Source organism: Dermacentor variabilis, chromosome 3 (assembly GCF_050947875.1).
Source record: "Dermacentor variabilis isolate Ectoservices chromosome 3, ASM5094787v1, whole genome shotgun sequence".
NCBI classification, from domain to species: Eukaryota; Metazoa; Arthropoda; class Arachnida; order Ixodida; family Ixodidae; genus Dermacentor; species Dermacentor variabilis.
Window position 1 is genome coordinate 155,585,731 of NC_134570.1, and position 12,833 is coordinate 155,598,563.

At 42.6% G+C, this 12,833-nt stretch overlaps 1 protein-coding gene across 2 annotated transcripts in view; it reads left to right on the plus strand.

Moving 5' to 3' along the window:
- The window catches only part of LOC142576434 (3-alpha-hydroxysteroid sulfotransferase-like), a 37,824-nt gene extending 31,344 nt beyond the window's left edge, over positions 1-6,480 (plus strand). For both annotated transcript variants that reach the window (XM_075686565.1, XM_075686566.1), the window contains exon 2: positions 5,244-6,480. In XM_075686565.1, the coding sequence (XP_075542680.1) occupies positions 5,272-6,231 (960 nt within the window). In that variant the 5' untranslated portion in view covers positions 5,244-5,271 and the 3' untranslated portion in view covers positions 6,232-6,480. The remainder of the gene's footprint in view (positions 1-5,243) is intronic.
- The last annotated feature ends 6,353 nt before the right edge of the window (positions 6,481-12,833 follow it).

A 12,833-nucleotide genomic window follows, 5' to 3' on the forward strand; every position in this document is an offset into this window, starting at 1 on the left:
TTTTAAAAGTGTTTTAAAAGAGTGTTGTTGTTTGAAGTGTTAAGCTCCCAGTGCTCAACGAATTGAGCAGCTGGGAACTTGATCGGAGAAATCGATGTAACAAATAGCAAAGAAGTTTGCTAAGAAATACAGAGAAAAAAAATGTCTCTGCTGATACAGTCGTCGATAAGGTAAAAGCAGAAGTTCAGACCGTTTTCTAGGACGAACACTGCTCACTTCCTTAGTGGAAGAACTTTAGGTGGAAAGGACTTAAGACCGCCAAATAAACGTAAATGTGCAAATGAAAAACGAGTAACGGAGCTGAAACAGTATTCTAGACAGCCTTGTCTAGCGTATAACTTCGGAGGCTGACCCGTGTCCTCCGTTGATCGGTCTATCATTTTCGACATAGTAACTGCTAATAAGTACCCTGGGCTACTTTCACTTATGCATCTTATTTCTCAACATCTGAAATGCTTTCTCTCCGAAGATTGTAGGCGAGCTATCCATTTCAATGCACGCAATATTACAAAAAACACCATGTCGAAATCTATGCTCTGCTGACGTCACCAGGCCACCCCTGCTCATTCTTCGCCTTCTAAGAGACATGGCTTTCTTCATATGACAAGAATTTATGTTCTCCATTACTCAAGTGATATCGCACAACAAAAAACGACACGGTCGTAAGAGAAGAAGACACGTGAAGCGCAAGGCATTGGTGGCATTGCGCTTGGTTTGTCTTCTTCTCTTATGTCCATGTCGTTTTTTGTTGTCCGGAATGTCCGGAATGCTGCTCTCATTATGCTGTTCTCCTTCATATTCTTCCGAACGTTTTTTTGTTTTTCGAGTAACCACAGCGGAGTGGCAGTATTCATCTCATCTAGTGTCCTACAAACGGAGAACCGGCCTTAACCTTTCTTGGAAAAGCTGAATAAGTCACAAAATAGGCCACCACACACAAAAGAAACGATTATTTGCTGCATCTATCGTTCACCTTCTCCATCGGTATCAGATTTTTATGTAGTGAATTGGATGTAATACTTTACACATTAGCTGTAAAGCGGAACAGCGTTGCCATCCTGGAGGACATCAACCTTTTTGACCATAGCATCAGCACTTACATCGGCGAATTGCAGCGCAGATACACAAATAGGCCGAAGAAACGAGACGGCAGACGAGCGCTCGTCTCCCATCTGTTTTAATATGCATGCGGAAAAAAATCAAATTATTTAAAGAGTTATAAAACTCCTACTCAATCCTAAATTATGTCAAGATACTCTACATATTGTAATGCGCTATATAAGATATCGAGAGAAGCTAAAAGACAGTATTATGACAGCAACATTATTCAAGCCAGTAATAATACAAAGGAGCAATGGAAAATATTGAACTCCTTAAGAAGGAACACAAATGAGAAACCTGTAGATGGGTTGCAATCTGAGGGCGAGCTTCTTGCACCTTCATATGACATTGCCTATCCATTAATTGTGTTTTTGTTGATAATTATGGAATCAGTGCCACGAACTACTGGCGTCAGCCTAATGATTGTTCTCAATGCTCTTTTCTCTCTTGGCCCTACATGCCCTCAAGAAATGGCTACCATCATGACACAGCCTAAACTAACCATTGGCAGCCTTGGCTAATAATAATCACTCAGCAAGTATAAAATATTCGCACACGTCTTTCTTTTACCGGCTTTCCCGCATTACAAATCTCATGTTCAAGACAAGCGTATTTTTGGAAGAACTAAATAAAACGAAAATAATTCCAGTTCACAAGAAAGGAGACCGCACGCTCATTTCGGACTGTCGCCCCATTTCCATATCACCTTAAATCAGCAAGATTTCTTAAAATGTATAGAAAAGCCTTTAACTATATACATTTCTAAATTGCGCTTGTTATCGCCATTTCAATTCGGCTACTGCCCACATTTTTCAATGAACCTAGCACTGCTTTTGTTTACGGACCAGATTAAGTTTTATATCAACTAAGGCTTAAATTGCAGGTGCACTATTCATTGACCTTACTGACGCCTTTGATTCCGTTGGCCATAAGGTTTTTGCAACTAAACTAACCACTTTTGGAATTGTTGGACCTGCACCAGCCCCAATAAAGCGTTCCTTATCAGTGAGACGTCATACGTAACTTCAACGTTACAACAAAAGACACACGACTAGGCCCCATAATTGGACCACTCCTATTTTTTTATTCCTATTAACGGTTTCACTAACTATCTTTATAACTCCATACCATTTCTCTACGTCGATAATACATAGTGAGGATAGACTCATCAATAATTGCCTGAACTACTAAACTTAGTGGTGATCTTAAAAACTTGATAGAATGGTGAGAACTCAACTTTAATGAGAATAACTCATCTACAACTTGGCTTATGATCCTAACTTTACCTCTAAAACATCAACCTAAATACCACGCAATTATGTTTCAATCCCTTGAATTTATGCTGCCAAGCGATACCCTGCCGTAAGTATAATTTTATGCTGTAACTTACAATAGTCTACATACATGCTGCACGTAAAACAAGCAATGGGCTATAGCATAAGTATGTTAACAAAAGCGCGACGATATTTTAGCCACCCTACTTTACTATCACTTTAGCATGCCTTCATCCGCAGTCATTCCACTTACTATATATCATCTTCGGGTAATATGTATGCCACACATTTACTCCCATTACAGCATTTACGAAACTAAACCATCCGGTTAAACATATTCACTCATTCCGGGGCCAATGCCCTTGCGCTCCTTAAGGAGTGCAGAATCGCTCCATTACGCTATGGTTAATAATCGCCTAGTAATCGTGCTTTTCAAGACAATAAAGAACCTCGTTTCGATTCAAGTACTTGGCAAGGTATGCCTTTATCATCCTAGTTACACTAGGTTTGCTTTCAAAAGCAACTTTTTGCTACCACAAGTACGCAGTGACTACGAAAACGCGCGGCTCAATTTGCAGCTGCAGCATTTTGGAATAACTTCCCTAACTACTTAAAACAATACGTATCGTTTGTTACATTTAACAGGAAGTTTTAGCTCGGGTGCTCCTATCTAAATACATGTAAAAGGAGTATTCATATTTCTTGGTAGCTACTGCACCAAATTTGATGAGGTTAGTTGCATTTAAAAGAAAAACTTAGAATGTAGTGATTGTTGGTTTCGAATTATCGAGTTAGGTTGTCAATTATTTATTAAAAATTGGCGTAAATCGAAAATTTTCAAAAAACAATAGTGTCAAGCTTACAACTCTGTAACTCAACAACAAAAAATGATAATACAATTATGTAATTGAATCTAATAGTACATCTAAAGCAGACAAAATTGATATGTTACACTTGAATATAACAAACATATTAGTAATAGGGAAATACAACTTTTGCAGAACCCTTGTAATCAACGTAATAAATTCATGTAAGATGTAAAATGACATATCGAATTAGTCCGCTTTGAATGATGTAATGAATGCCTTTTACAGAACCGCGATATCAGTTTTCTTATGCAGAGCTATGAATTTGTAAACTTCGTGCTTCTATTTCTTTCAGATGGTCAAATATTTTAAAATATATCGTTTAAAAACACAAGCCCTAAGTCGAAATTCTCCTTCCAACAGTCACTAGAATTTAACTTTCTCTTTCAAATGCAACAAATTTCATTAAAATCGGTCCAGGGGTCATCTCATGAAAACGTTTTTGCGTTTTACATGCATTTGAATAGGCCGCGTCGGAGTTGCACCCGAGCTAGAGCTTCCTCTAAAGAAAAAAAAAACTCACCCTGTTTGTAGTAGAAAGTTGAGTTTATGAGCCTCAAGTTTACTCCTTTCGTTTTGTTGCAGGTGAACAATGCTTAACAGCTGTTCTTGCTAGTTGTTGCTGATATATCATCCCTGTTGCTCACTTACTTCCCTTCATGCACTTTAAAAGTGGAGGTTGCTTTGCAGCCTTGAGCTATGGGACTTCTTTCTGTATTTTCATGCTCATGTGTACCACATTTGTAAATAATGAGGGTTATCTTGATACCTTTCTAAATAATGAAGTTATTATGAATTATTATTTGATTAGTTCATTGATTCATTGGAAGAATGAATATATCGATAAATTGATTGATTGATTGATTGATTGATTGATCGATCGCTACTTCAATCGATCGATCGATCGATTGAAGTAGCCCAAGTTAGAGACACTGAAGATGTTATGTGCTAGATTATATTTTTAGCTCATCTTTTAAATAAAGAGGAGGCATGGTTTATCATGCGCAGTTTAAGAATCGCGTCGAGAGTAACTTTCTCTTAATAGATGCCAACCTCATTTGAATGTCTCGGGTACATTCACACATTACTGTTCTGTAACGAAGTATTTCCCATTTTCATTAGAAGATATTGTTTTAAATACCTCTTACTCATCGTTTCGAATTTTCAGAGCTTCCAGTTGACCTTTAAGTTAGGAAGCGATCACAGATACAAAACAGAACTTCATTAAGGTTCTGGAAGCCCAAGATGTAATCGCGAGAGCAGCCTTTACGAGCTTTGTTGCACGGTGCTTTCACATGGTAGAGCTTATTTAATATGGTACTTTTGGCAGAACGTTCACTGAATTGTCCTCCTATAGCTATGTTAAGGTAAGACTGAACTTGAGTTCGTCTAGTTTAGTATTAGCTGTTGGGAAATGGATAACTTAAAGAAGTACTCCTATAAGAACGTGTAGTAACAGCACTGAATTAACGGAACCATGCATCTAGAGGCACAGAAGCAACAATTGCCAACAACGTCTACTTCGAGTCGCCCGTATTTGAGACGGCAGCATTATATAGGTCTTACTAGCGCGGAAAGGTCATATGGTGGAAATCTGAACGTAGTTAATGACGCTGAGAGCAACACGCGGATGCAGCTTGGAAAACAAATGCCCGGAATGGTTCCAGCCCTGCACCGACTCTCGAAAGGCAAGCCTCATCGTATACCGCGTGTCCCAGTTAAGCTGTTCAGCTAGCCAGGCGTCCCAGCCGTGTCATTCAAAGAAAAAATATTTAAATACAGTGTGCTAAATACTATTATATGACCTATGCCGCTCTGTCATCAGAGATCTAATGTACAAGACCTCTATGTTTTATTCTTATCATTTAACACTCAAGCACAGAAACAACCCTGCTGCTTTCATAACAATTTGTTGATATCGAGAAAAGATGGCAAGCTCTCATTTGGAGCTCTGTGGCGATAGTCTTTTAGTATTAAATACATCAGCACTCTTCTTTTTCAGCGCACACAACACGGAGGCCTCCGCAATCATGCCTGGCCGTAGGCCTTACCGGCAGATCATCGACGGCGTGCCTATGTGCCCTTGGATCGTTCCGGAAACTTTTCGAAAAAGCCTCAAATTTCGAGCCGCCGAAGAAGACGTCGTGCAAGTCACATTCCCCAAAAGTGGAACCCATTGGGTTCAGTACATCACTCAGCTGATTCTCGGGAAAGCCGGCCCGGCCACCGGATACAACGAGTTGACCCAGAACTGCCGCAGCATCGAGTACACCGATAATGCCGACTGGAAGCCCGCCATGCCAATGAGACTGTTCTTCACTCACCAGCCACTTCGCCGCGAGGTCATGAATGCAGCGGCCAAGTACGTCTACGTTGCTCGCAATCCATGGGACGTATGCGTCTCGCTTTTTCGCATGATCACGGACGTCAGCCTGTACCAGTTTGAGGACGGCACTTTCGAAGAGTTCTTCGAACCATTCATCGAAGCTGACTTGGGCTATGGGAGCTACTTTGACCACGTGGCAGCTGGTTACGCCATGAAGGATGAACCCAACGTGTTCTTCTTCACCTACGAAGAACTCAAGGCTGACACCCAATGCACGGTTCTCAAATTGGCTCATTTTCTGGGCGACAGTTACGGCAGAGCTTTGCAAGAGGATGAAAAGAGGCTGCAGAACATTCTGGAATGGTCCAGACCCGAACATATGAGAAAGACGATGGTGGTTGACTATAAGGCTAACGAGGTACCACAGTGGGACGAACTGTTTGCCGACAAGAAGGCCAGCAGCAAGCAAGGATATGAAGGAGACAAGCACAAGTACGCCGTGGTGAAGGAAGCCAGGGTTGGGAGCTGGAAGGAGTACTTCACTCCAGAACTACTAGCTCGTTTCGAGAAGAAAATACAGGAACAAGGGCATAAAGCTTCTTTCATGGAACTGTGGAAAGACATTCGCGAAGAAGCGATTTTATTGTCTTGCCGTAGTGTGTAGTACATGGCGACGGTGTGTCTGAGTCTAGAAATTTGGGGGACTCTATCAACGTCAGCAAACTGCACCGAAGATACACTAAGCAGCTCTTTATTTATGGTGTGTATCAACAGGAAAGAGACGCGGCAGGTTAAGCATTCCCTTTGACCTCTCAGTCCTGAATGTTGTTAAATATTGACATTTCTTCCTGTAGCTTTTTCATTACTTTACTGCCACCCGAGTATTAGTGGTCATTATATCCTCAGAACCGTATCTGTTTGAAATGTGGTGTCTTGTCTTTAATACAACACTAAGGCTAAGTAGTGGTGAAAAAGCATAAAAATATGACGTTCAGGTTCTAGTTTATCCACATAGTTTAACGTTGTAAGCTAACACTATGCTAAGCGAATTGTGATGTGTGCGTGTGAAAGGCGACGAAGCAATTTTTCGCCCCCGTTATGCAGAGCTGAACATCGCACTTGAATGGCCTCATATTTCACACTGTTCTCTGTGGTCCCTGCGTCGGATTGTCCATCGTCATAGGTGGCCCATTTCTCGACTAATGTGTCCCAATTGCCTTCACCGATGTCTACAAGAATAACCTCTCCCCCCACCCTCCACCTCATCTTCATCGTCCTTAACCTCCTACGCCACACTGTTCCCAAGTGCGTCGAACATTTCTGGATCGGCCATACGCGAACATCTTTATCGGCGTCCAGACAGAATTCTGACCACTGAAATGTGGTAAATATTAAAGCAGCAACAGTAACAAATAATAAACCGCAAGCAACACATTCAGATCGCTGACCACATTGGTGTCCTATATCAAGGACTATATTATAGACCGATCAGCTTACTGTCCCTTACCTACAAAGTATTTACTAACGTAATCGCAAATAGAATCAGGAACACGTAAGACTTCTGTCAACCAAAGGACCACGCAGGATTCCGTAAAGGCTACGCAACAATAGACCATATATTCACACTATCAATCAGGTGATTGATTGCGGTTGTTTGGTGACCTTGCTCCTTCCGTTGGTCATGGCATCAGATTCCTAAAGATAATGAGAAGTGAGTGGCAAAGGCAAGTGACGGTGTTGAAAGGTTTACTGAGAGCGGCGCTAGATGCTCCAGGGAGACAACAAGGTACCTGCAGGAAGTGGACCGACTTCCTGGCGTTCTTCAGTAGCGGCACGGAATTTCTGTGGCAGAGGACCTTACCCGGCCTGCGCGACAGCTTCCCTAAAAGAAAGAAACCTACCGGACCTTGTGGCGTCAGAACCTTCGGCGACGTTTGTCTTCCAGACTACGTTGAAGGTGTTCTTGAACTTGGCCCCAAGTTCACCGCAGAACCAAGGTTGAGCGCGCCGGAACTTCTAAGCATTGTGCGAAGGATTGAAAATAGCGCCCCACAAGGTGAAGTGAACCGATGTATCTCTAATGGGGTCGATGTGGTCTCGCGCAAAAAAACCGAAAGTCTCACGTGTACTGGTTAGCGCATTGTGGTGTAGTTCTCCCTTCCGTCCTTGTTTGCTGGCGATAAATATGCTTTCTGAGATTAATAAGTTTGCACGGACATGACCACAATTAGTACATGACTGGGGTAGTTGGAGAAGTATGGGAGAGGCCTTTGCCCTGCAGTGGGCGTTACCACGCTGATGATGATGATGATCAAAGACGTACGGAAGCCTGCACGTAATTTGCTGCGGCTATTGGATATGCAAGCGGGAAAACATCTGTCTACATTTAATCCCCTGAGCGCCTTATAAACAACACATGCAATTATGTTCGGGGCCGTGGCAATATTTAGTAAGTAAAATATTGTTTAAGATGCGTGCTTTCCACTGATGTCCTCCTTTCTTTCCTACATTCTGGTTTTACCTCTCCAGCGTTGGGAAAATGAAGAAAAGATATTTCTGCCTATACTGATGTAGGTCTTCAGAATTGCTGCAGTTTCGTTTCAACGTCGTACTAACTCCGGCATTTAAAACTGTTGTTCTTCAAGTTCATTATAGTACACACGGACTGAACGCATACTACTAGTGGACGGTTGAACATTATTATTCCGTTTAACAATGCGATGTTTTCGACTGCCGGATACGTGGCATTCTTTTACTTTTACGACGACATAAGCGGAGCATACGAGCACATGATTTACGTTCTCATATTAAAATTTTAAAATTAAAACCTGGGTTTCCGCGTGCCAAAATGACGATGTGATTATGAGTCACACCCTAGTGAGGGACTCTGGCTAAATTTTTACCACCTGCGGTTGTTTACAGTGCACTAAATGCACGTTACACGGGCGTTTTCGCATTCCACCTCCATCGAAATGCGACCGCCGGGACGGGATTCGCTGGCACGCCCTCACGGCTTAGTAGCGCAACGCCTTAGCCACTACTTTCACCAAGTGGGTCGTGCCCGTATTAGGTGGCTTAGCAATACTTCTTTCAAGTGTGCAGAAGTTTTGAGGCAATTCAGGTTTACATTCTATCGAGTCAATGCGTGCGGCAAGTCATCGATAGTTTCGTGCCGTTCTTTTTAGCATGCAGGTACTTCATTTCGGTCACGAGAGGCCCTAAACCATTTAACGGAAAGCACACAGACGCCGTAGTGTCCGTTTCGGAATGAACGGTGCGCGCGTGAGCTGCGCGTTGCAAGCACTACCAGCCCGCTAACACTTCACCTAGATGCGACAAGAGTTCCAAGTTGCAACGATACCATACGTCGTGGCACCGCTAAAAGGAACACCGAGACACCAGTGAGAATCTTCGTCTAAGCACCACAAGTAAGACACGTTGTTGCAGTGCGATTTACAACTTCAAACCGATAAAATGCCTAGCCAACATTTTTGTCGTCAGCGCAGTCGCATAGTATATAGCTGCAACACTCTTCTAAACAAATGGCCAGTCATTCGAAAAGACATCTAGAATGTGTTCTCTCCTTGAGCACTCCGTGAAGTTATGTGAACGAAGCACTGTGGACGCACCCCACCAATTCAGAAATCATATTCACAGCTTTTGACAGGCCTGGTGTTGCATAAGATTGATGTTCGCAGAATACAATTTCTTATGTCGCAGAGGATAGTCGTGGAAAACAAGGGGGAGGCGGCAGATGGAAATTCAAGACAATGAGCAAAGCGAGAACAAGGCAAAAGCAGGAGCCAATGTTTCGACAAGTGTACTTGTCTCCTTCAAGGCGACACATGCTTTCCGCGCCACAGTATGTATAGGTAGGATTCTTCTAAAGGACAGACGTGGTAAGGCGCGTTGGTGCCACAACGAGCGAAGGTGTAATAGTGATAAGGGTGTAGGATTGCTAATGAAGGGGTGCTATGCACAAGGCCGGTGACACGGCTGTGGGCACAGCTCCCCTGTATTATCTTCTTCTTTTGGGGTTGTGGGCTATCATCTATCTGAAAGAGATAATAAAAGGAGCGGCAGTGACGGTGCTCGTGAAAAAAAATTACTGAACTGCAATAAACATATAAATAAAAGAAAAAGAAAGGCAGGAAAAAAAGACACTATGAGACCAAATACAAATAACCCAGTGTTGTTGCCTATAGCTTAAAACTTTGCTTAGCGAGTAGATTATGAAGCTCCCTTTGCATAGTTTGCGTCTATTGGTGGCAATTTCTAGAAGTTATGGATAGAGTATGATTCTCTGTATTTTCTTTCTCGTTCCGAATGAAAATTTAACTTTAACATGTAGAGCTTAAGTTCGACAAGATTGTGACCCTGGTTGGTTGAAATGCCCGGTGACGGCTTTGGGAAGCTTTTTAGCTGTGTCCTCACGATATCCGTTTGACCAAACGTTCATTGATTTTCCTGTTTCATTGATATATTGGTTCTTACAGAAGGAACTTTGAACCATATAAATCACACACGAACTTGTACGAGTAAAGGTAGTTTTCACTTTCTGTGTATAACTATTTGCGGTGGTAGTAATATTAATGTCACTTTGAAGGTGCCTGCAGGTTTCGCACCTAGTTCGACGACACGCTTCTTTTTACGGGGAATGATGTTGGCTGACTTTTGCGTGCACTAACATGTCTTTAAAATTTCCGTTGTGGTGACAGGTAACCCTTCGAACGTGATTTATATCCTTTATTGTTCCTTCTTTAAAAGACAATATATCGGTGAAGCAGGACAATCAATGAACGTCCGGTTAAACGCACATCACGCGGACACAGCTGAAAAGCTTCCCAAAGCTGTGTCCGAGCATTTAAAGCAACCAGGTCATACGTTTGATGAACCCACACTCTACATATTACAGTCAAATTTCCGTTCTGGACGAGAAAGAATATACGGAGAATCATAGCTTATCCATAAGTTTAAGAAATTGCAACGAATAAGCATAAAGGTTTCAAAGCGAGCTTCAGAATTTATTTGCTATGCAAAATGCCAAGCTATAAGCAAGAACACTTAGCTATTTGTATTTGGTTGCTTAGCGCTTTTCTTTCCTCCCTTTCTTTTTCCTTCTGTTTATATATTTATTCCATCCTACAATTTTTTTTTCAAGACCAGAGTTCTCTGCAGTTCCCTTTGTTATCTCTTTCTGAGAGACGGTGGCCCACAGCCTCCAGCGAAGCAGATAATAGAGGGGTGCTGCACACACGGGCGTCGACACGCCGGCTGACACACACGGCCGTGTTATCGGCCTTATGCATGGCACCCCTTTATTTTCAATTCTACACCCTCGCCGCTAACACAACTTCTGTTGTTGCCGCATCCACCACCTTACCCCCTTTCCCCTTTAGAAGAACCCTACCTATATATACTGTGCCGAGGAAAGCGCATGTCGCCTTGAAAAAAGACAAATCCACTTGTCGAAACGTTGGCTCCCGCTTTTACCTTCTCGCTTTGCTCAGTACATAGTCGGCTATGGTGCATTTATATCAACAACCGATAATCCTGCAATAAAGCACTCGGCGGATTCTTCGGCAAGAAGGCTATCAATCAAACTGGTGGATGCGAAAAAGCATTATTGTGCTTACTGTGCATGCGCTTCTTGCACATTGTTCACTTGCGCGTTATTGGGACACAAGGGAGCGCCACGTGCATTTACGCACGCATGTAGGCATGAACAATATCCAGGGACGCTTTCTTCAATGTACAAGTGCCCGTAAATGATCCACCGATGCATTCAGATTGATTCGCTTCTTCATCCCTAACTCAAGCAACGGCCAATTTCGCGATAAAAGAACAAAAGCACTTATCTAATCGTGAATTCTGCTGCCCACGCTTCTTGTTGTGCGTGGGTTTTAAGTTTCCGTAAATTAATATCATCGTCATCATGATTAGCCAACTTTATCGTCACTGTAAGATGTTACCCAGCGGTTGCAAGTTACCTTGTCGGCTAAATTTTGCTTTGATGATGTTAGCATTGTTGTGTGAGTAATTTGCGAGCTGACAAACATTTTTGTCATGGGCCACAAGAAAAAGCTGCTACGTAATACGACATATGCCACAAAATTCACAGATCGTATGTAAAGAGCGTACTGTATATCATCCCACTTAGTTGTAGAAAGAGTAGATAGACGAAAGTGGTCAATGCAGTAGCACTAACTTAATGTCAAGAATGGTCTTGTTGGCCGAATGGCCACGCATTGTAAGGAATGTGGGTGTTGTTCAAAGCTAAATGGTTGAAAGAATGTTCATCGGCAGAGGTAAAGACAAGACTGAGCGGGAGGCAACCTAGGCCTGTTACATCAAGCGAAGGAATGAAGTTGATGTCAAGATGCCGTCAGTTACCTTTCTTGATACATAACTTTGCTTGTGGACAAATCTCTGCGCATGTCCTTTGCCTAACAAGCGCATTCGTCATTTCGAATTCGCGCTTTGTTCTTTTTGTAGCGACCATGTTCGTCGCGATCTCGTGACTTTTGACTGTACTTAAAGGCGAATGCTTGTTATGAGTGAACTCAAATAAGAGTAGACGCCTGGCCTGCCGTATGTGCTCCTTCTAGGCATCTTTTTTGCACCTTTGAATTCTTGAACAATTCTGAATTATTTTGCTTACTGACATCAACACCAACCTAAGCTCTCGCATGCGATGTTTTGGAGCAGCAATGACAATTGCGCGCCTTGCGCTGTAGCGGGATAATAAATAGATGTACCTACATATCACATCCCTCAAAGCTGCAGCCATAACATGACGTGCAGGGTAAAGCCAAGCCAATTCCAGCCAGCTGTCGACTCGGCTGTGTGATGCCAGGTGGACTGCTATAGCATATTGTGACAAAGCGATTTCCCAAGGCCCTGATCTTTTTTGGGTGCTTGATCTCAACATCAAGTGTAAAAGAGCGAGCAACTTCATTTTAAAGCACAGCTCGTGTAGAGGCTGACGATCGTAACACAATAAAATTACCAAACTTTCTTAATATAGAACATGCACTGGTTTCCTTTGTAGCATCGTACTGTTGTCGGGTGGGTGACAATTATTTCCTTTGATCAACCTTCTCCCACATTACTGATTTCCCCAGGACTGGTTTGCCAGTCATGCACTGACTGACCAGGCGTGATGTGATAGAGCCCCATGCAGGAACTGAGCCAGCTCCAGGAAAATGTTACCAGAAAGCAAAAGCCGTCCTCGATAACCAAGTGTCCGTTTGCTTGTTTGCTTGT